This window comes from Gobius niger (assembly GCF_951799975.1).
Source record: "Gobius niger genome assembly, chromosome: 16".
NCBI classification, from domain to species: Eukaryota; Metazoa; Chordata; class Actinopteri; order Gobiiformes; family Gobiidae; genus Gobius; species Gobius niger.
The window spans coordinates 13,054,195-13,077,887 of NC_136867.1; the positions used below are offsets into that span (position 1 = coordinate 13,054,195).

Sequence of the window (23,693 nt, forward strand, 5' to 3'; positions counted from 1 at the left end):
AGGTGGGGTTTAAGAGGTTAAAAGAAATAATGGTATTGTATATAATGAATCCCAAATGGATATGGTTTAGTTTATATCACCTAAAAAACATAGCCAGCCATTGGGATCTGCTAAGTATAACCATCTAAATTGATTGACTTTGTAGCTTTACTAATTAATAACATTGTGCAAAACCTGCAATAAATGGCCTTCTCGTCTCACAGATGTGATGGGGGAGCTCCTGTCTCTCATGTCTGAGGTAGCCCAAGACTCTCGGGATCCACATTGGCAACATCCTTCAGACCTAACCAGACGGTACGATATGATAATATGAGCTTCTTTCTTAAGCATAGATGTAGAGAAACTGTTTGTTTTCACAGAAATTATGAGAAACGGTTTAAACCCACTCCAGTAACACTCCAGGAGTATGAAGACAAACTGGACTTCACCTATAAAAGATTTGCTTCTGTGCCTAAGGTGTTCAGAAGGAGCAAATAAATGCATGCATGTATATAGAAATTATTTTGTACTGATGCAACTTTCCACCATGTTTGTATTGATGTTTTATCATTGTTGTTTGAAGCACTATCCTTTATCTCTTTGTGTGTTTATACAATTGTACAAATCCTGGATTACCTACCTGGATTAAAGGCAGGTAAAGAAACAAAGAGGTTACTGTGTAAAATCATTTTATTGAAGCATACACAAGTAGAAGCATACACGGTATTCTTCAGAACTGAAGCTGTGTAATCTTGTGCATAATAGGAAAACCATGCTAGCCCTCATTAGTCAGTGACCGCTGTACACACTATATAAATACTACACATTTTCACTATTGACTTTCCACTCCATGCTGCTTTGTGAACAAATAACTCCTAAGTTTCTTGTTTTTCAGAAAAACATAGGTCTACAGTACGAAACATAATCTAAACACAAGGCTACCGGCAGTGGTTAAAATGAGTCATATTTTGCTTCTACTTTAAATAATTCAAATTTTTAAATCAACTGGCACCTTTCCCATCCTTTTCTCAATGTAAAAAGATAGACAACTCGTATCGATTACACATTTTTACATAAACGATCAAGTAAAGAATATAGCTAAGTTGTTCGGCGTAGCAAATAAAGAAATGTGTTAGTCAATTGCAAAATGAGCATGACCACACTGGTCCACACCAATCAGGGCTAACATCGCAGTGACCCACAGTATGAACCACTTCACTCTTTTAAAGACACACTGTGGAACGTTATGTTTGCAGCTACTTGTCAAAGCAAAACAGTGACATCTCTAAAGTCAAGAATCAGGTTTGAGGAAAGGCGAAATCACACTTTTAGCCTTCAGTTTTAGTCTTCAGAGCCTTGAATGTGAATGAGGGTTTAGTGGAGAAAGCCTTTCCACTTTAAAGAAGAGCGAAGTCCAGGCAGAGCGATAAAAGGCTGCAATTGCTTTAGTCATTCACAAACCACTCAGGCGTAACATTTAGTGTGTTTCTCTGAACTTGGACATTTCTGCTCAAAGTAGAGGAGTTGGTGTTGAAACAATAAACCCTTTTCTTTCAACGGTCGTTCAGTATTAGTACTTTACAGTTACAGGAACATGTGGACTTTGGGTAAAATTTAGATGTTTGTATATAGGCCTACATTGGCATGATACTTATCTTAAAACGTTAAGCACTAGACCTCGGGATTGTAAACTCAAAACTGCAAAGTATTCTGGGAATAGGGGTACATTCTATGATCATAAACCAACAGAAATTTTAAAATGTAAAATAATGGAGTTATTGTTCGCGTAGAAGCATTTGAACAATACAGTGTGTTAGATGTGTTTAGCTGTAGAGACGCGGCAGCTAATAGACATGTTCTGCAGCATTTTTTCTTTTATAGTTTGTAGCCAAAGTTAGTCTATGGACAATGTCTGTTAGATACCCCCTAATATGACTTTAATGTATATGTTTACTTTCAATTTATAACATTAAATCCCAAACTCTATTCAGATCACAATCAGTTCCATCCATTTACACACAAAAAAAGAGACAATTAAAAGAGTATTTACACAATGCATTTCGCATCTTTTAAGCACAAGAAAATGGAGTTAAACCTACCAAATTAACAGAAGACATTAAGGCAATTACAACTGAAATAAAATAAGCCCTAAACATGTACATATGATTCCCAAACAGCCCGATAACTGATCCAGCCAAGTCAGAAATCAGTATTATACACATGTTGCAGTGTACAGTACCGTATGGCAGAAGTTGATCCCTAGGACAGTAATGGTGGTACAGTTGCTACACAAATGGTAGTTCTGAGAAAAGTAGAAGCCCTTCGTTCATCTGTTCAAGACGTTGTGTTCAGGCTCAAAGGCCGCACGTATGTCCATGTTCTTGACCAGGAAGTGGAAACAGCGCTGGGGAGGCATGGTCCTCACACAGGCCACAACTGAACAGTGCATGCTGTGAGCGTACGACTGAGGAACCAAGCTCCATCTAAGGCTGTTATTGCTGATGTGAGGGATCTGCCCCTTTGAACTTCAGCACTACATAACTGCACTCCGGAGTGTTGATTGGACACAGTAAAATCAAACACAGTAATAAAGGGCACGTCCAGGATGTGGAATGTAACATTAGTTGTTCATCAAAGTTCAACAGCAGGATGTGTTTATGTCACATCAAGAGAGGATCATTCTAAAATGTTCACAGCCACCAGCATCTCTCACAATAACTGTAGAATCCTTGAGTTTACCATGTCCCACTGAACGACGTTTAACCAATAGAATGTCTAAAAACAAAAACCAGAACACTGGTTCTGGTGGCACCTTTTAATAACTACAGATTAACACTCAGATGATCAGTTCTGACGTTGAACAAACAAGTGCAGTGTAGAGAACACTGATCTAACGTACAGTGGGAATAGGAGGCCCTCTGTGTATCAGCTCTGGTCCATGGGGTCCCAGCAGCTCGTCTCTGCTGCCTGTGCTGCAGCTGTGCAGAGCCCCAGACCTGCAGACAGCAGTGTGCCTGGTCCAGGAGCACAGTCATGCCCCGCGCCCGAGGAGAGGGAGGACACACGCCTCATCATAACAGCAGACGGCTCCAGTCTTTGTGGCAGTCACACCTCGATGATGTTGACAGATGGCATCCTGTTGTTGTTCTTGGCAAACTGTTGGAAACAAACAGAAGAGCAGGTCAGAGGAGAGGCAGAATCACAGGGAACGGCTACAATCATGCAATGAGCAAGAGGATGCTTCAGCGCCTGGATGTTTTTGGAAGCAGAGAGCAGAAGGTTGTTTGGGGCTGATCTGAACGTAGAGAAATGAAATGAGACTCTGGGCTTGCTCAAAAGAAGCTGTGACTTGATCCTGAGGGCACTTGAAAATAATATAGTTCTGCAGCATAGGCTGAGATGACTATGGCTGTGCATGGAGTGGAATAATCTGGATAAAAGTGGCCCTGACGATTCACCTGCCCGGCGCCGCGGAGGGAGCATCCAGGGAAAGGGGGGTGGGTTATACCTTACTGCGCAGCAGCCCCCCTGTTGGATGTTCAGGAGTACTGCACTCTGAGGAGTTTTTGGCTTTGTCCTTGTTGTTGTTGGGCTCGTTGTCTTTGATGATATCATACTGCCGGCAAAATAGAGCGATCACACCTGCCACAAGCAGAGACTGTGTTAACTACTGAAGATTACACCACATGACTGCTCTGTACACCGTGTTGGGGATAATACTTCGGAATTGTATTTAGTTACAGAATACTCAATACTTGACTTGAAATTTATTTTATAACATATTCCGTTACTTTGTCCAGTCAGAGTACTGTATTCTGAATACTTTGATCAAGGCTGTGGGAACCCAGGGTGCTGAGGGTGCTGCAGCACCCCTGGTGGATAGTTTGCGAATTGCAGGCAATATGAATAAATAGGATATATGCACAGAAAAAAAAAGCGCTTTTGGGGTAAATTTTGTCCCTCAGCAACCCCTAACAAAAACAATCTTCCCACGACTCTGACTTTTATCAAAATACAGTATCCAGACTAATATAATTAAACCAGATTTTACCGTAAATGCTTTGCACCTTAAATTATTATAAATGCTAATTACATTTTACAGAAGGGGGTCCCGAGTTGTTTGAGTGATTTTGGGGGTCGTGGCCTGAAATGTTCTAGTGCACCAGGAGCAGCAGATCCCATGACGCACGGTGCGCATGTGTTTGCATGAACCATAACTTATGAAATTTATATCTTTATTTATGTCTTGGAGAAGAGACAGATCATTGATTATTAAAAATGGGGCATTACAGGGCTTAACCCCTGATCGTGTTGATCTTTTCTTGGTTATTTATGCAATATGAACCTGAAATGTCATGAGTACTGCCATGCATTCCTTTGATTTTAGTAATTGTATTCAAAACACCCTGTAACTGCACCGGAATACAGTTACTCAAAAGTATTCAGTTACTACCCATCACTGTAAGTACCATTCATAGTAACATATTCAGCCCAGCGTGTGAATCCTCACCTGCCCACATAATCAGAACCACTACTATGATAATGAGCTCTCCCGCTCGCAGCTGCGAGGCCTGACCCACTTCCTCCATGGTCACTTCGTCTGAAACAACAGAATACAACCAGCCAAATCACAAAGAGCTTCACATCACTCTGGCATATTTACACTTTCCATGTGTTGGCAGACTAACCCTTATGTTTAATTGATTACAGCAATTGAGAATAAGAAATAAAAAAACCCACATAGCACTATCTTCTGGCTTAGTATTACAGGGACATATGGAGGAACAAATATTGAATAGAATCCTACATGGGTTTAGGTAAAAGATTTGTCTTCTGTGTTGATCATCCCTGTCCATTAGCAGACACTGCAGCCGTACACGGTTCAGGTTGTGGCCGAGGCAGTAGCTTAGATAAAAGACGGGCGTAAATGTGAGCCGAAATAGATGGAGGAAGGCTTGGGCCGGGGCCTATTGATCGCTTGTCCCCCCGCAGCTCGGAACCGCCGCTGTCTGATGAATGCGCTCCTCATTCCGCTTCACTGTGGACTGGCTACATGCAGGGCGAGGCCCGCAGTGGCACATCAATACAGTCAAGTATACACCCACCTCAGCTGTTTTATTCCTGAGTTGTGGTCAGAGAGGGCGAGCTTTAGGAGTGCTCCGCTGCAAGATTTCATTTCACGCTTACTGCCACTATTGATTTTTATAGGTCTTTGGCTAGAATCAGCGGAGATTGTCAAAAAGCCAAACCCCCTGTTAAACTCCGTCACAGAATGATACTATTTTAACCCACAAGTAGGCAATAGGGTGCAGTACATTTTCAGACTGTTCTTAATTATAAGGCAGAGAGCTTCCTGGATACTTCAAGGCAGCGGGAGAAATTCAGGGGAAATTGGAGGAGCAAAGTATCGCACTTTGTGTAGTTTCTGCAGAAGAGTCGAAGACGAATCAAACACAAAGGTATGTCTTGGATGAAGGAACCACATTGTAATGTGGGAAAAAGACTCTAAAAAGTCAATTTTGCATACCCCACCTCCTGGTTTTCAGAGTAAGAATAACAACAGGTGTGAATACTTCCTGATCCTGTGTCTGTCATGTTACCTTTGTTCTTAGAGGCCTGAGAGTCCGTCTCCTTGGGCGTCCTGAAGCGCAGGGGTTCGCTGTGAGGGCTCATGCCAGACATGCTGATGGACTGGACATGCACTATGTAGTCGGTCTCCTCCTCCAAGTCCCATAATGCACAGGAGCGAGTGGTTGTGTTGACTTCCTGGATGAACCGGAGCATGCGCACGTCTTTTTTCTGCGGCACAACAATACGAGGCGGTAGTGCGTCACCCAAAGCTTTATTAAAATTCTATTCCATAGCTTCTATTTGACAGAACGGCAGATTAAAATGCTGACAACACAAGTTACACAAGTTCAACTCTGAATGGAGAAATGCGACATTCTTTAAATCAATGCTTCTCAAACTGTCAATTATGTCAAACTGAGGTACTGTTGTGCTCATGGTCATCTACAGCAGCAGGGTTGTCAGGTATCAGCTGCCAAATCTCCCCAAAAGTGTCTGGAAAACCAGCCAAAACCCCTGAAAACAACCGGCGGTGGGACTTTTCAATGTATTTAACACGTTTTCAGAGCCACTGTGATCCTCTGATGTGGAAACACCCCATTCTCTCTCTCTCAGTTCTGATTGCCTTGGATCTGAGGTTTTGCCATTAGAATCTGTATTTTTTTTTATTACACAATAAGCAACTTTACATATGGAATAGCAAGGCAAAATTTCATTTGTTGACTGTTTATTTTCACACATGGAAATCTTTAAAAGCCACCCAAACTTTATCTAGTAGTCAAGTCTTCTTTGGGTTGGTCCTCATTTAGAACTTGGTCTTAGACCTAATTCAGCCCCAGTTTGGACCTAGTATTGTCCTGCTTTAGATTTGCTTCAGACCTGGTTGTGTTTGGAAAGCCAGATAGTATGGATTGAAGGATGAGTTTGACTAAAATCAATGAGGAATTATGCTTATAGCTTAGATACCTTTCTGGAATGCTCGGAGTCGTTTAACAAGCGCACCTGCTGGAAGTTCATTCTCTTTCTTGTTTATAATCTCTCACCATTACATGGCTGTCGATGAGTGTGTGGGTGTTTTTAAATCTTAAAAGCAGAACGACAAGGTTCAACGTCTCACGATGATCTACTTAACGGTAATTTATGCGAGCGGCGTAGTAAAGAAAATCCAACATGACGGCCCAACAACCAGCTCTGAGTGGCGAGTGACCCGATTCAATTAGCCCTGTTTGACGAGGCCTTGAGTGTGTTTACCTGCTGAGTGATGGCAAACCCGATCACATTGTCTCCTTCCGGGATGTCCCATGTCACCACGGCAAACCTGGCTCGCACCTCTCTGATGGTCACATTGACAGGAGGCGACAGGCTATCTGCAAACAGGACAAGAACAGGACCAGGAGGGTTAGATTTGTCGGCAGCAATGTTTGTTTTATCAGTGCAATATTGTAACCAAAGCGCAAATTCAAAGTCCAAGAACTTAGTCTACTGTGTGTGTTTTGGGTTACTACTGGAAAGTAACACATGGCTTAACACATTCAAACTCACTCCTAGCAGCATGCATAAAATTAACAATTTAGTTTAAAGTCACTATCGTGATTAGTGTTTTACTTTTAATTACCGGTCACTTCGGCAGTGACTCAGACAGCCTCTCTGTCTCTCTGCACAGGCGCCCTTTGCCATTTAATTGAAAGTGCCAAAGCAGCTTCGTTACTGGCACCCTCATTAACTGTAATTATTATTTTATTAAGCCCCTTTGAGCTCTGATTTTGGAAGAATATCACTAATCAACTGGATTCATGCGCAAAATAAGACAGACTTGACCCTCACTAGATAAAACGCGCTTCATCTTCTAACACACCTACACTTTAATGGGGGCCAGAGGTTATGGGATACAGGAGAATACTGATGCATTTTCCATATATAATTAGTAGCGTGACTGTGAATGAGAGCGTCTGAGCGGCCGCAGACTTAATTACCGCCCGTGTATTGTATCAGGGGAATACATTAACACAACAGCGCGCTTTAATCTCTATATGTCTGAGTGAGTGCGATCAAAGCGCCCACTGCAGAGATACTGTGGGTAGAAAGGTGAAAGTGATTCGTTCAGTATGCAGCATGATGCATGACAAGTGTGGGGACGACAAGGAAACTTAGCGAAAGAGATCATTTCATGCATGTTGACATGTTTTGACACACAGTATACGTCAGTCTTGTTCTTGGATTGGATTGCTAAAGTCAAGGAAATGTATTTTTGCACTGACAACCAGTCCACATGTGCTTTGTGGATCTGTCCTGTGTCCTGTGGGGTGTGTGGCGGGAGTATGGGGTCCGGGGTCCCTGTTTGACCGCAGCAGGAGCTTGGTTTGCATTGCCAGCAGTTCCTACAGTCAGACCTGTTACCAGTGCATGTTGGTCTGGCTGCCCCTTTATGGACAGAATTTCTAGGCGCAGCCAGGGGCCGGAGGGTGTCTGGTTTGGGAACCTCATCTCTGCTGTTTGCAGATGATGTTCTGTTGGCTTCATCCAATCAGGACCTTCAGCTGCACTGGGCGGTTTGCAGCTGAGTGTGAAGTGGCCAGAATGAGGATCAGCACCTCCAAATCAGAGGCCATGGTTCTCCACCGGAAAAAGGTGTTTTGACCTCTCCAGGTCGGTGGAGAGTCCTTGCCTCGAGTGGAGGAGTTAAAATACCCCGGGGTCTTGTTCATGAGTGAGGGACGGATGGAGCAGTGTTGGCAGTGATAATGTTGCTGTATCGGACTGTTGTGGTGAAGAGGGAGCTGAGTCGGAGAGTACCGTAAAGCAATCTACGTTACTACCCTCACCTTTGGTCATGAAATCTGGGTAATGGCCTAAAGGCCAAGATCATGGCTATAAGCGGCGGTAATGAGCTTCCTTCGCAGGGTGGCCAGAAAAAAATGGATGTACTGCTTTTAGCCACAAACACAGACATAGTCCGGACAAGGAAAAATGCTCAGTAGCAGAAAACTTAGACTATCAGAATTCAACATCAGAATAATTAAACTGTGCTCTGTGTTGTTTAGAAACAAATTACAAGGTCACTCATATTATTGGCAGATCACTCCTCACTCCAAACATAAAGAATCTTTAATGCTGTGCTCAAAACAGGCCGATGAACAATGATGATGTGCAGCCCATATCACAGATGTTGCTCACTTCTCTATTATGGAATCTTCTACATCTAATTGAGACAAGCGCATGCACAGTCAGTGAGTGATTGAAAAGGTTAACAGTCACTTGGGCTACACAGGAGAAACACAATCAAGTATGCAGCTTATACAATATTACTGAAGCATTTGCACACAATGAAATCCACAAGACTTGATAAATACTAAATACATTACCACCATGCAACCAGGCAGTGGTGCCTGGTTAGTGCTCTTTCCTCACATCAAAATCTTGGATTTTGTTCAAATCCAAGACCAAACAATATGACAAATACAATTGCATCCATGGAATTGAACTGAATCATTACCAAAAAAAGTGCAACATGAACTGCCGATGCCAAGGTTGACAAAAAAGTTAGCATGACTTGAGCGTCCTCCGGAGTGGAGTGTGGCAGGACAGTGACAGTGTGAGCTCAAATGAAACACCGGGCTGATGTCTTCGTACAGTGCAGCTCACAGCCAGCTGCTCCGTGAGGGACAGGGGTGACTTTGAGCCATGATGAATTAGTGTTGGCTGAATATGTGACCGAATGATGATCCGAATGACACTAAACGATGATACAACCTCCAATTACGAGGGGTCAAGAGATGAACAAGACGCACTTTTTATGCTCGTGAGAGTGTCTTTGGGGTTTGAAAGTGGAATCAGCCAAAAACAGTTATGGCTAGAAAACAGTTTGGAAATGAACATAAAGGGACTCTCTCCTACTTCCACAATCCCAGCACCTCAGACTCCAATAAAGCCCCAATGAGCGCTAGTGCAGCCTCCAGTAGTTAAAGCTCAGTGACTGAATTCATTCACACATCTGACCAACATCCTTATGTGTATTACAATCATTTTTGCAGAATTCCTATTGAGGCCCTCTTCAGCTCATTTCAGATGATGACAAACACACGGCCGCTGTGTAGAAGGCACAGCAGCAGCAGGTGGCTCCGCATCAAAGGCTTCGGATGAGTCAGAGAAATCAAAGTTGCCACTGTCATTATGGCGTGGAAGAGTGAGGCCGCAAAGGGGAATTAGCAGCAATAAATTAGCACTTGATTATGAGCGTGCTAAAGCTAACGACGGCGCTGTGAGAATTAATTTTGGGTGTTGAGATGGGCGACCTCCCTCTTTCGAGCTGCACACTATAGCACCCATGGGTCCTCCTTCAGACTTAATGTGCCATGATAGAGCCATCTTGATTTTGTCCTTTCATGTCGAAGTACTAATGTCCTCTTTTTTGTAGATGATACTGTAATGTGCAAAAGTACCACAGAAGATGATGACACGGTGTGACAGATCTGGCAGTGAAATGCACACGAGGCGCTAATGTGTCTCATTTAGGAGCGGGCGCATCTGGTGACTGGCATTAGAGTCACACTTACAATATGGCTTGCTCAAAACCCAGAGTAACACAGGCATTTTTTATGTATGCAGACAGGACAAATCTTATGATATTTGATTAAATCAAGAGGAATGCAACAGCCCTTGTAAAAGGTTCATACTGTCTTCTTAGGTTAAGCATATTATTGTTTTGTTCTTTTAGTAAGACAGAAGGTTTAGTTTACCTGCTTTACTAGTTTCTTTCACTTCCTGTAATCTTTCTCAGAAGCGTCACCTGGTGCTGGAGGTGACGTGGGTAAAAGTTTATTTAAAAATCTCCACGGGACGAAATGTCAAAAATGAAGTTTATCTGTGTCCAGGCTCTGAGTCCGTTTGTCAGTGGGAGTCTTCTGCTGCAGCCACCAGACTCTGGATGACAGGAGAGCTGAGCAGAGGGCTCAGGGCGATCTTCATCAGCTTGCTGATCGAGTATTTGGTCTTCACCACTGTGAACTTTGTCTTCCCATTGGTGACCTGGACCACATTTTTGGCGATGAGCTGCACCATCGGTGGTGGATCACCTCTACCACCAGGTGACGCAGGAAGTGATCGAAACTAGTAAAGCAGGTAAACTAAACCTTCTGTCTTACTAAAAGAACAATAATAGGAATGCAACAGGTTAACTGGTTTTAGCACACACCACTCATTTAGTAGAGAGGGTTTGCACTTATGCTTGAATTCTAAACTGAAGTCTTGAATGTCAAGATACTGGTATCGGATGTCGGAGCCAATACTGAAAAAAATATGATCGGGTATTGGTTACAAATATCCAGTTTTGGCTCTCAACGCCTTAAAAACACAACTTCTACCAACTAACTCTAAGCAAATATGGGCATGCTGTATGTCATGTTCAATCACATGCTAATGCTAACAAAAAACTAATAAAGGCTGGGACAGAAACTATGGAACAAATACCTAAAGTAGCCTAATAAAATAAAATTGGCCTCTGCTGAAGCCAAGTGTTTGCATTTTAGTTTAAGAAATAACTGATCGAACAGTTGTAATGATCAGATCACTTTATGTGAGTTGTTTATATTGATGTAACCTAAAGCCTGTCATATCTACCCAAGACTATTTAGTGTAGAAAAGTCCAGTGATCCTTGCTAAATTTTATCCAAGAGTTTACAAAAAGATATCATTGATAATTGATCTGTAATATCATGACAACAAAATATGACTTTATTGGTCTTGAAATGGAGAAAAGAGTCAACTAAATTTTTCACTCAGCGAAAGCCACTTTTAAGAAAGTCTCTTGGTATCGGTAAATATCGGATATCGGCAGATACTCAAAACCCAGTATTGGTATCAAAAAGGCCGGCTCGGTGCATATCTAGTGTAGACTCTGATCTGATCCAGAATTAACAAACCGATTCGTATCTTATTGGCAATACTGCTAAACCAATACACTGTAGAAAAAGTTGCCACATACACAGGTCACACGTCACGCTCTAATATTTTGTTGGAGCGCCTTTAACTTTGATTACATCACGCTGTCACTGTGGCATTGTTTCAATAAGCGTCTGCAAAGTCAAACGTTCCATTTTTCATCAAGATTATGAATTGATGATGGGAGAGTGTGACCACTGCGCAAAAGCTACTCCAGCACATCCCAAAGATTCTCAATGGAGTTAAGATCTGGCCAATCCATGTGTAATACGACATACATGCTGCCTGAAAAAAGCCTGATGAATCCTGGCATTGTCCTCTTACTACACTACCTTAAACTCTCTTGTCAGTTTTGTGAGACCTCTTTCTCTTTCACTATTTCTCCTTTTTGCTTTCTTTTTCCAGTTCAATTCTGTGAGAATAATAGACTGCTGGATGTACAGTAAAATTCCCCGTGTGCCGTCTCTCCATCATCTTCCTTTTCAAGTCTGACATTTCCTGAAAAGTTCCTATCTGGGAATTCCTTGATGGTGATGGAGCATAAGGCCTGCCCCATAGCTGACACGTCAAAGAACTAAAAGTACAGAGAGGAGTACTGGGGAGAGAGGGTTCAGTCATGTCGGATATATCCGGATATGACCCACATGAGGCGTCCACAGAAAGCATTTCATTTATGCCTTCCAAAAACACAAACATGAAAGAACTACATAATGCATAAAACAGATGCAAACAGTGAATATTATGAAAAATCCATATTTACTGAAATAAACATGGATTAAGCCAATGTTGTTAGTTCTCTGAGGCATCTTTTTCAATTATCATCTCATACCGCGGGGGCAGCACGGTAAATGTAGTTTGCAATTTTAATGAGCAGTTTGATCTACAGATTAGAGGTGAAAGAGGGGTAATTGGTGATGAGTTGTGGATGAGCTGACCGTGCTTGTTTTAAATGAGTGTTCAATGCAAGTGGACAAAACAACAGCACTTTAGGATTCACATTAAGCCTGTCCAAAGCTGTTCTGATGCATCTTTGAGCAAAAACACTCACTCAGTACCATGAGATGATTCATTATTGTTATAGAGTGAACAAGGCAAGCCCATAAAGACGCCATTACTGTTACATTTAGTACATAGAATTATTATCTCTTCTTGCACAGTGACCTCCAAATTTGCATGCAGCCACTGCAGTCCATTATGGAGTCCAGCACTGCTCGCCACAATCACAATAACACCAGCGGGCTTTGAAGAGAAATTAGTTATTTGCTCAAAGGACATGAATCACACTGGGCTCCACTGGGGCGGGCGGAGAGTCGCAAAACAACTGCAACAACTTTCCCGCAAATTCAATCAGCTGGACACGCACCTCTGCACACACACTACTGACTAATTAAATGTCAGAAGGCAGAGTATGAAAATCAATGAGAAAGAATGGAAGAAGGAGGTAGCAGATCATTCAGAACGCTGAAGAGCAGCTCTGTGTGGTTGATTATTTGACAAAACCAATGCTAATAAAATCTGCTCTGAAATCAGGCGCGGGCCTCCCCCCGGCAGCACAACGGAGAGAGAGCAAGAGGCTGATTATGAGAGGACCTCTCAGCTGGAGGCATGAGCTCCAGAACTGAGAGTCAGGCCTGTACGTTATGGCAAATAAAAAACATGTTGTTGTTTAATGTCGAGTGAGCGTCACTTTCATTTCATTATTTCCATAACAACATGAGTTTTACATAAGGTTCACAAAAAGATGTTTCAAAGCTCTCCTTAAAAATAGGGCTGGGCCATTATCGAAATTTAATCAAAATCACAATCTCTACTTCAGAGATTTTGGGACTTCATAATGGTCAGGTTTACAGCCACCTCGTTTTGGAGTTTGGATGAGACAATGGAAGATTTTTATGCGTTAAATGATACTGGAGGAAAGCATTTGTTTGAGCTAATGTTTGTATCATAGGTGTGTCTAAGTTCAGTAACAAGCTTCAGGTATTTGTATTCAAGTATTTTATTATGAAAAAATAAAAACGAATAAAAAATCTAAATCGATCAATGAGAAAAAAATGTTGAATCACTTTTCTTGCCAGGATTGGTTGTATTTATTTACACAGCCGCAATGACAGTTCTCCCTCACTCTTTCAGATCACAGCGTGGAGCGGCTCTGAGGACGCTGTGCTGGAATAACACCTCTGGATCTGCCACAGAGGAAAGCCACACATGCACACAGGGAGGGAGACAAGTCCAGGGATGTAAAACCCCTCTTGGCTAACAATGCGATATATTATCAGAGCAAAAAAGAGCGACGTCAAAGAAATACCTGGCACATTCAAAGGAGAAACCATCCTGATTGTATAGATACGATTTGCAACGAGGGGCTGCGCTGAGCCGTAAGCAGAACTTCAGTGTAAAAGTCAATATTATATGGTAGGCTTTTTTCCTGACTGATTTTGCGACCAAAGCCTGTGGTTTTTTTTGAACAATTCAAATTAAAGGCAACTTGAGACTTGATATTCCTTTCCGTAATGATCGGCAGAATTGTAAACACGCTTTTACACTGGGACAGCTTGCCTCATAAAGCAGGAGTGAGTTGTCTATGCAGCCTCTTTACAATCACACCTCCGGCATTTATACAGTAGTCGTACACCAGATTGCACATCTAAAAAAAAAAAACACCAATAAAAACTGAACGTCATCATCTGACCTATTAAAATGTCACGATGCAACACCCACAAACTATTTACGGTGTGATAATATTGGCAACAGCAAGACTAAGTACCTCTTACCAGTGCTTCATGACATTTCTCGGACACGCAGATCACGACTCTCATCACTCGCTCCTACAGGTAAAAACTGAGCTCTTAAGAGGATTGCCTTCCATGGGGGGAACGGCGGTGCTGAGGTCCACTCCTGGGGGGGGGGGGATGAGGTGGGGGGGCTGGGGGGCGCTGCTGCCAACTGCTCAGATGTAGAAGCGCACCATCTGGGACCTCCGCCCCTCGCAGCACAACGTAAAAATAGAAGTGTGTGCTACAGCTGGAGCAGAGAAGAAGGGTGAAGGGGACTTGGTGAAAAAAGTGTAGACGTCAATAAAGCACACACAGGTATGGTTTGGTTGATGTGGTGCCTCTTCCTTCGCTAACACCATCATGTCTGGAAAATGCTGTGGTTTTGGCAAGAAGTTAAGAAAAGAGCTACGACGATGACGCTTGAGAAATATGGATGCAGTCTCTTTACCGTCATGTCTGAAATCACATCAGTTCATGCATATCAGCTCTCGGTGAAGAGCAAAAGGCCATCGCTTCATTCATCTCTGATCTGTTGCTTTCAATAAGAACTCTGAGTGGCTTCTGAAGGGGAGGTAGAGAGGCACAGGCAGGAAAGAGCAGCAGAAGTGTGCCATGAGCGCAAACACTTGAGAAGGGTTAAGGTCCACACAAAGATTTCAAGAGACTGGAAGATTTTCAGTCAGGCGACCAGAGGTGACTGGGCGGGGGATCGTCACAGCAGCGTGGCACCGGCTTTGGCGTTCTGCGTCGAAAACCTCATCGTGATTGCAGAAGATTTGGGTTTTGAAATAAAGATATGGCTCACACTGCACATTTTAGATAAGTCCAGAGGCAACGACACATGAGAGAAGACTGAAATGTGAACTGCAAATGTACAGCAATGCAAGAATCCCCAGCTTTTTGATTGTGTTGTTTGTTGAACTCTAAAGTACAAAGTTACCAGGTTTTATATCAGACCCCAGGGAACAGGACATTCGTTGTTTGCATATGATCTAAATATTAGCTGTCTTTGTTAAATTGTCACCATATCTGTAACTGAGTGGGCAGTAATAACAAAATATACTGCCTTCTTGGGGTTTTACTTTGTGTAGAATTTGATATTTATGTTTCAAAACATAAAAATCGCCAATTGAATCACAATTGCAAGTAGATGTTTCTCTAATAACAACCAGCCAATTGCGTTTGAATAATTGACCAGAATCGAACGAATGAGCAGATAATGACACTGTGGTTCACTGAAACTGGATGAATCAGATTTCAATAAGAGGCTGGCCCCAGATCACCAGCAGCAGAAGCATCTGGGCTAAAGAACAGCATTTAGATGAGACGATTACCCAGAATACACCTGTGCAGGTAATGGTTGACTGTAATGCTTTCGGAGTAATATGGAGTCGTATTTTGTGTGCCTATTGCGTTTAATGTTGTAATTTAAAGCTGCCTTAAGTGATGTCTTTTCGATTTTATTTCATCAGCAGGTGAAGTAGTGCTCTGCTCCCCCCTCCTCCTCCTCCTCCTCCTCCTCCTCCTTACCTGGCATTCCCCCCGTCACCCACGCCCCTCACTCCCCTCCACACTTTACAAGCTGCTCTGATTGCATTCAATGAGATACGGAAATCTCATTAATCTTGTGTGAAACACACATTTATCAGCATAAATAAAATATGTAGCAAAGTAAACATGACTTCAAAGACTTGACAGCTCCTGTAGATAATGGATTAATAAACAAACAGATTTCAGCTGCATCAGAGCAGGTCGGTCAGATGTTTGTCACTTCACCATCTTTTTGTAAACTTCTATCATAATGCTAATTGACATTGATGGCTAATGTAAACAAATATCGAACTACAAATGTCATACTTTAAAGGAGAAGGATAATAACTGCTCAACTATCCAAACTAACTTTCTCACGTATCACATGGAGCAAAGAGGTTGACTACAACCATGAAAATAGCTTTATTACAGTATTTTCCTAAAATCCAACTGAATAAGTAGCTAACTGTGATTAGGGGGCGACAGTTGCGCAGATGGTAGAGCAGGTCGTCTTGTGATCCGGAGGTTGGTGGTTGCCTCCTGTAGGTTCCCACTGTTGTTGTGTCCGTGGGCAAGACACTTGACCCACCTTGCGTACATTGGTGTATGAATGAGAGTGTGAATGGGTGAGTGGTTCCTTGTTGTAAAGCGCTGTGCCTAATGTTGGTAGAAAAGCGCTTTATAAGTTGAGACCATGAAAAAGTAGCACATACTGTGTCTGAAACCTTCTGTACTTTGTAGAAAAACTGCCTAAAAAAGTAATTTTATTTTAAAGTCAAATTAAGTGTTCATGCCTTGGATTTGTAACAGACTTTGTCCAAAACAAGTCCTTTCATCCTTGTCTACGTATTTTTTCTCAATTTAATTTATTTTATAAATTACCTGTTGAACATATTAAGTATAATTTGATGGCAAAAAAGCTGAGACACGACCTATACGGTGACAGTTAACTCTCTAATGTAAGAAACAGAGAATCTGGCTTTAACCTATGTTGGATCAATATCACTGCACACAAAGAGTAATTGCTCTGGAGCCTTCGACGGGAAAAGCCCACAGGAATGAAGACAATTATTATCACCATAAAAGGTTTTCATTTCCCCCGAGTCCATTTAAAATAAGACTGGTCAAGCTATTGATGTGGACGAAATGTCTCAAATTTCAACATCACATAGACATGTTGCCTGTTATTGATTGGTAATGGTCTACTGCGGCCATTCCCAAAGCCCTCCCTCAAAGGTGATCCCATGGGGCTCCCAAACAAAAGGAATCCACTCTTTTCCACAGATCTTCCTCCAACATTTACAAATAATAGTGATAAAGGGCCAAATACTGATCATAATCAAACAAATCCTCATTGTGTTCATCCCAGACTTACTCAACTTATGTGAATGACGGGTCCTCACTTTGGGAACCACTGGTATAACGTTTTCACAGACATTTTGTACAATGTTCCAACTTATATTGCTCTGCAGTTATGTGATTCTTTTGGCAATTTCTCTAAGAGGCGAACCCCTTCTCCCGGGTCTATAACTCCTTCCTATAGACGCTCAGTGGCTTGGCACTCCTCACAAAATATACTGTACTGCACTCGGAGAATTTATGACCTGACAGAGGTTGCCAACATCCGAGGTTTTGAGTGTGTCTGACGGAAAATAACTGCCTGATTTCATTATTGTGAGCATCCCCCCCCCCCCCCCCCCCAAACAAAGCACACCTCCCTCCCGCCCACTACGTGCACCATTCAATACACGATTTGTTGATTGATTCATCGATTAGCTGCCCGTCCACGGTCGCAGCAGCAGTTAGACACGCGCCATCCCGACAGGATTTATGGACTCATTGAGATAAACACGTGTGTAAGCCAATTTACATTTTAAACAGAAACATTACTTTGCTTTCTCTGCCTGTTTATGAGTCGCCGTGAGGACACACACACACAGTAAAGATGTCAGCGGAGTGTGCGTTTTATGGCTGCGCCCACAGCCGCCTCCACCCCGCGCTTCTCCTCTTGCCTTGTTTCGGGAAAATCGATTTGTTTTCCTGGTGCAGGTGTCTGGGCGAATCTTTAAATAAACGCAGACAAACCTGAAACAAGCCGGACTACAAGCAGCACCCACACATACTGGAACAAACTAACACAATAAAAGTTGTAGATTATGGAGAACACGCAAAAAAAACGACAACACTTGAGCCTATTTTTGGCCCTGACAGGACAGAACAGCGCAACGAGAAGGGGGGGAGAGGGAACGGAGGAGAGACATTTGTCAAACTGAATGGAAACCAGAATCCCAATGCAAAGCAGTGCAAGTTCTCTGCACATGTGCTACAGATATAACAACTGAGCCACAAGAATATAGACTAATAGAGCTTTTCCACAGTGATTTAATCATTTAAGGCAATTAGTGCTGTTGTTGTTGCACAATGAATTACCAAATGAATGTTATCGCATCATTAGCCAACGAAAAGCCTTAATATGCTGAAGAATGAGTTGGTTTTCCAGCTGACTGAATCAAAACATAACGTTTATTTCTTTAGCTAAAGCTGAGGTACCTGACTTTTTGTTGTTGCAAAGTAAATGTGTGTTCAACCACCACAGAGTTTGTAGCAAACACAGCAAAAAACAGACCTTGCTGCATGGTCTTCACCTGTTTTTTTTAATAAGGTATTAGAAGATCGAAGTTAGAATCTCAAAGACGTACACAGGCTTGAAACGTGCAGATCATTTGAACAATTCGGACATGCAGGAGGGACTGTGAGAGCTAGAAACGAGTTTGGGCCAAAGAAACGTTTTCTTATAACTCGGACCAATGTGACAGTCTGGACTTTCTGCAATCATGTGACATGCTCTGAGGAGATTGTAGAAAAGAATAGTAATATTAGTCGATTTTAGCCCTGTTTTGCATAATTTTATGCGAGTTGTAACTTTGCTTCAGCCCAATTTAGTATTTTTAGTCTTCTTTTGACACTATTTGATGGGAAAAAAATACTAAAATGTGACTGAATTTATATCACATGGAACATTTAAAACAATTATCAAATATTCCAGCCCCCCCCCCCTTAAACTGTAGCATCAGCTATACCGGGGTAACCACTGCACACGCTCCAAAAAGCCATACATGTATAGGGGTGAACAGGACCCAAAAAAAGGCCACATGCATCTTCCAATCCCAGACCTTCATTTCAAACTGAGCATCACCCAAATCAATGCCACAACTGTGCTTAAAGTCCACAATGACCAACCTCAGTGCCTTGTGAAGTCAAGTGGGGCTTTGGGATCTTTTGGTGTGTGCTGTGTGCAGTGATCCATCCCCAGTGAGAGCTGGAGGAGTGGGGAGGATGCCGGGGGAGAAGCAGACAGGAGTCTCCGTGGCTTGGGTGGAAAGGGTGCGCACACATCCCAGTGCCTCTGTATCTATCCTGCACATGTCAGATGGGATGTTTTATTCACGCACAGCCATGTAACACGCTCCAGCGCTGTTTACGTGAAGCCGAATGTTTCCCCCCATGTAGACCACTCATGGGTGTCAGGCTTTTAAGCATACTCTTTAACAACCTGCCACATAACAAGACAGCTCTCTCAAAGCTCGTTCAAATCCATGCCCATGTTCTCCCAATCGTTCCAAAATATGGCAACGCGAACATCTCCACAACAACACCTTTCCTACACATCGCACCACCGTGACTATTCATCCAGCGGCGCGTCCCCCACATGTAGCTGTGCCAGTGAGTCCACAGAAATGCCAGCACGGATCCTCCTAAAAAAAAAAATTGCGCACCACTGTACGGCTTTGAACTCACCCGCTGTGACAGGGGAGACGCCGAGACAGCTGAGGACGAGCAGTCGGAAAATTCTGTCCATGTCGGCGCTACGTGAGGTCCCATTTATCACTCTCTCCGTTGGGGGGGTTTGTGGGTGCTCCTCCTGCCCGCCCGACAGCGCTCCAGATGCCGCTGTGTGTGAAGGGAAGACGCCGCGCCGTTCACGTTCCGCGTCGTCTGCCCCTCTTCTCCTCCTCTCCAGCCTACGGAGCGGTGTCTGGAGGAGGGGGGGCGGTTTTCTGTCAGCGCCACGCACGGACCAGCGTTTTTACTCATTCAAGCAAAAAAAAAAAAAAAAAAGGGGGAAAAAAAAGGCAGCTCCGGGCACAGTCGACATCATTACTGTAGTTGTTGTTATTATTGTAGGACGCACGAGCGCGAGCCGCCTCTTAAAAAAAAAAAAAACACACTGCCTTTTTCTTCTTCTCCGCTCCCTGTCTTGTTGCAGCGCTGAGAGTGCGGAGCGGCACGTGCGCAAGCCTTTTTGCTTTATGAGCGCGCGGGACTGCCACGCTCTTTTCTTCCCCCTAAAAGTCAAGTTTACGGATGAGCCCCGAAGACACAACACCGCCGTTAAATCAGAGCTCGAGTGGCGCAAGAAAACAGGCCGATCTGGTAAAAACGATCGCTGCCTACTATTAAATATGCATGCAGTGACTAGCCCACACAGTCCGGATAAAAGCAACTCTTTAACGCGCGATTATTCCACTTCAGCAAACCACGTGGACACAGTTTGACCCCCAGCAGCCATAGAGTTTTACGCTTATATAGTGTCAGCCGTACCTTCAGAGTGGTAAAGTTGCTCCAAGAGGATATGAAAGAGCTTAGGCTATTGTTGAAGAAGTCTGGATAGTGCGCGTGTACTGTCCCCCCTCTGGCCGGTGTCCCCAGAAAGAGGAAGAAGTGTTGTACAGAGTCTACAGTGCACCTCGATTCATAGCATGCCGCCTCTGACGCGCCCACACGAGAGTAGGCACTGTGCAAACTGCTGCTGCTGCTGCTGCTGCTGCTGCTGCCCCCCTGCGCGTGTTTGGGACTGTTTGCGTGATGAAGAGGCTGCACAAGCGAGGGCTATCACAAGTGGTGAGGAGTGTGTGCACGAGAGACTAATGGTAAATCGGGTAATCATCAAGGGAAGACGATTTATTGAGAGGAGAATGAATAGGCCCACTCAAAAAATGGGAATTGCCACATTTTTTCCCAGATGTCATAGCCTGTGCTCTTGGGGTGCTGAGATTTGTAAAGGCCAAGGATACGGATTGTAAATGTAAATGGTTTTGGGGAGAAGTATTTGATGCATGCTGTAATAGTACACTGCAGAGTCCTATCATAATGGGTGAAGTTTACTGTTATGGATGAATATTCCGCTACAGTCTCGTGCACAGGCAGTACACATATAGAACAGTGAAGAATGGCTGCAGGTGGCACGTGAATACAGCGTCAGGAGCAGGACAATCACCACATTTGTCACGTCAGTGGGACTCGAAAATGTGCCGTCCAGAGTCAATATGCGCAGAATGAAGTGTGGCAGGTGCTGCAGGTGATGCACACTCAAACACACCAGAGCAGCCCGAAACCAATGCATTTATTATCTGCACGGTTGACAAAGTACATTTCTGCATGTGGCTGTCCTTGTGAAAGTCTGCCGTAGGAGATTGCCAAGACATTCACGCAAGGTCTGTGTATCTGTTTTATGTTATTGGAACATTTTGTGGAGGAAAAAAAGAAAGGAAAAGTCAACTATCATACGTAATAACATACAGTATAGCAGGGCCTGATGTAGTGGGACAATCCATACCAGAAGAAAACACTAGCAAAATTGTAAACCAAATACATGAGTACAAAGTCAAGTACCTGTAAATCACATTGTGGAATCATTGTGAGCCTGCACATCTGGTTTTGTTTATTTTGACAGTGCATGCAGAGGGACTATATAGAGTTTAAAAATGTTCAAATTATGTATTTTCCTCCCCCTACATGTTCCAGCCATGTCCTAGAATGAGCTCAGACGTGTTCACCGCAACTGCCTCTAAAATCCTGCACTGTCACTCAAAAAGTTGTCCAAATTGCCATCATGCACAAGCTTAATATAGATGGTGCAGTTACACATATGTCCTGAGGTGGCAGTAGTGAGTATAAAATGGCCAACTTGCATCTAGCCCCTTTAATGAACATACATGGGTCTCATGCATGTAAACTTGTGGCCACACAAGCTAAGCAGGGAAGGGCCTGGTCGGTACTTGGATGGGAGACTGTTTGGGAACACCAGGAAGCCTGGTGAATGTAGCGAGTGAGTGGTTGGTGGTGGTCGGAGGGGCCGATGGCGCAGACTGGTTGCCTCGCTTCCGTCAGTCTACCCCAGGGCAGCTGTGGCTACAATAGTAGCTTACTACCACCAAGTATGGAGTGAACGAACAGTGCAATGTAAAGCGTCTTTGAGTGTCCAGAAAAGCTCTATATAAAACCAATGCATTGTTATTATTATTATACCACGCCACACCGAATTGTAGCCATGGGCGAATTTCCAACCGTCGTCCCCCATGCGCACACTCTCAAACACATTCTCATTCATTTTGGCCAATTGTACATGTTTTTAATGGTGGGGAAACCGGATCTGACATCTGGTGTAGTTTGAATTTACTTTGTACATGACATACCTAAATACACTTTATGTAGCAGCACCGCTATCTTTCTAATAAGATATACTAATTTGTAACACTTCTAATTCACATTTGGATTTTATCATCCAACAGGTTTAACCTCTTAACCCCCACCTGAACCGAGCACATTTTCTCCAGTTTGGCTTTACCCAAATCTGAAAGCTTAAAAAAAAGCGACAAAAATGTGACAGAAAAGCGGGGGAAAAAGCTATCATAAAGTTCAAGAAACTGCCGAAAACATGACAAAAAGCAATTTAAAAAAAGCAACAAAGACATGTCAAAAATGTGGCAAATATGTGGCACTATCACTTTTGTAAGTCTTAGCTTTGAAATGAGACATTACACTGTTTCTCTCCAGTTGAGAAGCTTTTAGATTTAGGTAAAGCTGAACTAGAGAAAATGCGCTGGGTTTAAGAGGGGGGTAAGAGGTCAAGATGATTTGCTCATGTGCAAACTGTCATACTCTGGGCTTAATGACCATAAATGAAGTCTTCTTTTGTATTCTGCATGGCACTTTCTACAAGTCGTTTCTCTCTCATGTTTTATTGTTGTATATATATTTGCCATACCAATTAATGACCACATTGAAAGAACAAACTTACTGAGGTGGGGGACAGGCAAGAATAAGATGGTCAAATAGTCAAAAGATTGCAGAGGTTTCTGACTTGGTTTATGACTAATATCTCTGTAATTACTGCACCACTACTGCACAAAAACTGGCCATATAAGTGTCTGTTTCCTGTCAGCATTCATGAATGAAGGTGATATATTACAGCATGAAACAGAGGCGGCGTTTTTCAATCATGGATACTGGACTGATCTCAAATGTCTTATGTACACATATCTCGACTTTTTGTTCTCTTTCACAAACACGGCATTGCCCTGAGAATTACAGGGGCCCTATACCTCGCTTCTGCTCCTAGCTGCAGTGTAAACAGATATTTTTCATTATACACACATATTCCCGTCACATCAACACCGACGCCACAGACACCCGTCAACACAACAGTTATCGTCGCAGGGGACTTGAGAGCCGTCCCCGTTGCCCTGGACCATTGCCGCGTTAATGATCTTTAAAGTCAGCACTCAGCAAACACACAGCGGCCCATGCGGGTAATTTAGCAGTGGAGAATTGGCCCGGCGCTATCTCCCGCACACTTTCCGACATTAGCCACAGATGAAGCGGAAAAGCGGCCATAAATCTGACGTCTTTGTGGACAGTCGCTCCGTCTCGGCTCTCCCCCCTTTGAGTTGCAGCCCAGTGGAGGGAGACATTGTTTATCTGCAAGAGCGTGTTTGGTCGTAGAAACGGATTGGTAGGTTCACTGTAATCATTTCTCAAGGGTCACCGAGTGGAACATTACAGTAAAGTTATAGAGGTTACACTTGGTTTATCCATCGCTGTATAAAGAGGACCTGTATCAGC

At 43.2% G+C, this 23,693-nt stretch overlaps 1 protein-coding gene across 2 annotated transcripts; it reads right to left on the minus strand.

The window, feature by feature from the left end:
* Nucleotides 1-1,606: 1,606 nt before the first annotated feature.
* On the minus strand, nucleotides 1,607-19,788 carry fndc5a (fibronectin type III domain containing 5a). Of its 2 annotated transcripts, none has more exons than XM_079573259.1 (6): nucleotides 19,587-19,788; nucleotides 6,799-6,914; nucleotides 5,580-5,778; nucleotides 4,490-4,579; nucleotides 3,488-3,621; nucleotides 1,607-3,135 (listed from the first exon to the last, which is right to left on the minus strand). In XM_079573259.1, exons 1-6 carry the CDS (start codon nucleotides 19,645-19,647, stop codon nucleotides 3,085-3,087), a joined length of 651 nt encoding a protein of 216 aa, XP_079429385.1. In that variant the 5' UTR covers nucleotides 19,648-19,788; the 3' UTR covers nucleotides 1,607-3,084. The 2 variants fall into 2 exon arrangements, with proteins under 2 accessions (XP_079429385.1, XP_079429386.1); XM_079573260.1 differs by having other exon boundaries at nucleotides 3,438-3,621.
* Between the last annotated feature and the right edge of the window lie 3,905 nt (nucleotides 19,789-23,693).